At 58.8% G+C, this 3,744-nt stretch overlaps 1 protein-coding gene across 1 annotated transcript; it reads left to right on the forward strand.

The window, feature by feature from the left end:
* Positions 1-768: 768 nt before the first annotated feature.
* On the forward strand, positions 769-3,198 carry LOC128907618 (rho-related GTP-binding protein RhoB). The gene has a single exon (XM_054196688.1). The coding sequence runs from the start codon at positions 1,062-1,064 to the stop codon at positions 1,650-1,652; it is 591 nt and encodes a 196-aa protein (XP_054052663.1). The 5' UTR covers positions 769-1,061; the 3' UTR covers positions 1,653-3,198.
* Positions 3,199-3,744: the final 546 nt, after the last annotated feature.

Genomic DNA, 3,744 nt, shown 5'->3' on the forward strand with positions numbered 1-3,744 from the left:
CTTGGGCTTTAAAGCCTGCCTCTGGGAGGCAATGATTTTCCCTTTTTTCCTAGATTGCTCACCCAGCCTCATAAGACCGGCCATCCCGAGCAGCAGGGATGGCGGTGGCGCAACCGGGGCCGCGGCAGGGACCTGCCCCACCGCAAAGCCGGCGGGCCGGGACGGCGGCACAAAGCGGGGGTAGTGGTGGGGGAGCCCCTCCGGGGGCTCGGCGCGGCCGGGGGACCTGCCCCGGGCTCCTCCGGGGGTGCGGCACCGTTACCCGCCGAGCGCCGTCAGCCCCCCCACCGTGCCCGCCTCAGAGCCCGGCCACACTCGCCTCAGGGCCCCCCCCCCCCAGTCGCCTCACTGCCCGGCCTGCCATCACAGACCGCGGCCTGCCACCTCCCGGCCCGGCCCACCCCCATCCCGGCTCCAGCAGCACCCCAAGCACCAGCCCCGATGCCACCGGCCCGGCCTGGCCCGGTCACCCCCGACCAGGCCCGGTCACCCCCGACCTGGCCTGGCCTGGCCCGGCCCGGCCCGGCCACTGCCGCCGCTCCCGGCCACCCCCTAGCACTGCCCCGCCGCCGCCGCCGCGGGCCGGGCGCCGCTCGCCTCGCCCCTTCCCCTCCACCGCCCCTCCGGGCCCCGCCTCCCGTCCGCAGCCCCGAACCAATCGTGGCGCTCTCCGCCGGCGATGACCTCACTCCCTGCCTTCCCATTGGCCAGCTATATTAAGAAAGTCGCGAGCGCCTTTAAATAGCGGCGCCGGCCGGCAGCTTGCGGCAGTGGTAGCGCGGCGTGGTGTGTGGCGAACCGGCGTCGGCGGCGATTCCCTCGCGAAGGGCCGAGCCAGGCGGGAGCGGCAGCGATCGCTGCGGCCGTATCGCTCCCCTCAGGAGGGGACAGAGGCGCGGTGCCCGTGCGGGGAGAGAGGAGGGTGCGCCCGCCTGCGTGCGCGGGCCCGGCTCGCCACGGTGCCCTGTGAGAAGCGAGAGGAAGGGGGAGGCGGCGGCCGCGGAGAGGAGGGCGCTGCCATCGTCCTGCTGCACGGCAAGGCCAGCTTGGCGAGCCTGGCCATGGCCGCTATCCGCAAGAAGCTGGTGGTGGTGGGGGACGGCGCTTGTGGCAAGACCTGCCTCCTTATTGTGTTCAGCAAGGATGAGTTCCCCGAGGTCTACGTGCCCACCGTCTTCGAGAACTACGTGGCTGACATCGAGGTGGATGGCAAGCAGGTGGAGCTGGCCCTGTGGGACACGGCTGGCCAGGAAGACTATGACCGCCTGCGCCCTCTTTCCTACCCGGACACCGATGTGATCCTCATGTGCTTCTCTGTGGACAGCCCGGACTCACTGGAGAACATCCCAGAGAAGTGGGTGCCCGAAGTCAAACACTTCTGCCCCAATGTCCCCATCATCCTGGTGGCCAACAAGAAAGACCTGCGCAACGACGAGCACGTGCGGAATGAGCTGGCCCGCATGAAGCAGGAGCCGGTGCGCACCGAGGATGGCCGCGCCATGGCCATTCGCATCCAGGCCTACGACTACCTGGAGTGCTCGGCCAAGACCAAGGAGGGTGTCCGAGAGGTCTTTGAGACGGCCACCCGGGCAGCCTTGCAGAAGCGCTACGGCACCCAGAACGGCTGCATCAACTGCTGCAAAGTCCTATAGGGTGCGGCCGGAGCGCGGCGCTGGGCACAGCGCCTGGGTCACCTGTTGGCAGGCGGAGAGGAGCTGGGTTATGCACACAGACGGCATCTGCCCATCCCCTCCGCTGGGGGCTGGCGGTGGATCGGGTTGGGGGCTTAAGGGAGGGAGCACACTCCCTCAGCCTTGGCCGAAAAGGGTTGTGCTGGCTCAGCCGTGGGGACAGAGGGAGGGGGGGGATTTGCATGTCCTGAGTTTTGGGAATAAAGTGTGGGGGGGAAAGCCTTCTCCCCCCGCCGGCCCCTGCGAGTTAATCGCAGGCACTCTCAACAACAAAAAGCTGCTGAGACTGGACTGAGGAAACACTGCGCCTGGCTCTTTCCCTTTGCCCGCCACCTGCTGCTGCCTGCTCCCAGACAGCCTCCTCTCCTTTTGCAAGAGGAGAGCGGTGGAGCCGAGATGCTGGAAGGGACTTTTGCCTCCTGCCTGCATGTGCCTCCCCCCAGGGTGGGCTGGGGAAGAGGGTCTGCGTCTCTTGGGCTGCCCACTGCATCCTCGCCTGTCCCACGGATGTCTCGGCCTGAGCCTGACCTGCTGTGGAAGTCCGTGCCCTGAAGACCGAGAGCGGGAGGGGAGGGTCATCCCAAGCGAAGCCTGTATATATCTTACCTTTTCTGTCTTGTGCAAACTGGGGTAGTGCAGGGGGTGCTTATTTAAAGTGAGGTGGGGAGGGGGTGCCCAGCTGGGACTTGTGTTGTGCAAAGGAACTTGCCCCGAGTGACTGATGCCTGCTGATAACGCGAGCCTTGAACTGACTCCAGCAGCAGAAGCCACCGGGCTGGAAAGTAAAGCTGACCTGCTCTGTCCTCCTTGCTGGGCATCCTCCTCCTGACGGCCGAGGCAGGATGAGCAAGGGGGAAGGGGATGATATTGCCATATTATGATCTTGGTGCCTGCTCCTTCCTTTAATGTTGTCTTCTGCAAGTGTGTCGATTTGGGTTTATTTAAAAGTTTTATTTTTTAAAAAAAAAAAATTACTTTGCACAACTCGGTGGATTTCTGGTTTGTGTGTTGTTTTTTTTTCTTTAAATTAAACACTCAATGCACTTGTCATCTGCATACAACACTGTAGCATTGGAAACATTCTTACTTGGTAACCTCATCTGGGTCTTGTTTTAAATTATGACTTCAACACAAGACGAAATAAAACCACTGTATCTTTTTTTGCCTTGGAAAAAATGGGTGAAAGCGCTGTTCCTTATGCAGTGAGTACATCAGACATTAATACAAAAGGGCAATTTAAAGAATCTAGGTTTATTTAAAACTTTATTTTCACCGGGTAGCCAACCCAGGTGAAAATAATCTTGTGTTTCTCTGGTTCAGAGAACAAATGTATCCATTTTTGTTTGTTTACTTTTGTCCCTCTTCCCTCAACAGTGGTACTGAGACTGTTCTGTTTTTGTTTTTAATAAACTGACATGGCAAAAACTGAAATGTATATGATGTTTACATAAAATTATGAACTGTGTATGCAGTTTTTTATGTAAAGTATTAAAAGATTCTATGCCGACCCTCGAGAGAGCGGTGTTGTGATTTACGGAGACTTCTCAGCTTGCACGAGCAGACCGGCATGGTGTTTACGCCAGAGTTTGCCCGCTGCCTGTGGGCTGCCCTGTTTGTTTTTTTTTTTCTGCTGGCTGAAATACTTGTCTGGCAGCTTCCAGAGGAATGGTGGTTATGTTTTCCTTTGGGGGAGCTGCTTCCTTAATTTTTCTGTACAGATGGCCTGTGGAAGTGTACTCAAAATTCAGGGTGGTGACTAATCCATCCTCGTTGCTGCCGAAGCAGAGAAGCCTCTGTGCCTTGTGTCTGGTGAGCTTGGGCTCGGGCCCCGCTGCTCCTTCACCCGATGCCTGGGGTGAGGTTTGGGCTCGCGTAGCAACAAAACGGGCAGAAAACTGAAAAGCAGCAGAGGCCACAGGGCTTATTTTTCACGCAAAATATTTACATATAAGCAGTTTTTATTAGCGACCTCTCCTTTTCTTGGAGTGCATACCTGTTTGCTGCAGCAGGGCATGCGGAGAGGCTTTGCTCGCTGTTGAATCCGTCTCCTAAG

Source organism: Rissa tridactyla, chromosome 3, assembly GCF_028500815.1.
Source record: "Rissa tridactyla isolate bRisTri1 chromosome 3, bRisTri1.patW.cur.20221130, whole genome shotgun sequence".
Taxonomy (NCBI): Eukaryota; Metazoa; Chordata; class Aves; order Charadriiformes; family Laridae; genus Rissa; species Rissa tridactyla.

Coding starts and splice junctions, on each gene's coding strand:
- LOC128907618 (XM_054196688.1), top strand. CDS start 1,062: ATGGCCGCTATCCGCAAGAAGCTGGTGGTGGTGGGGGACGGCGCTTGT.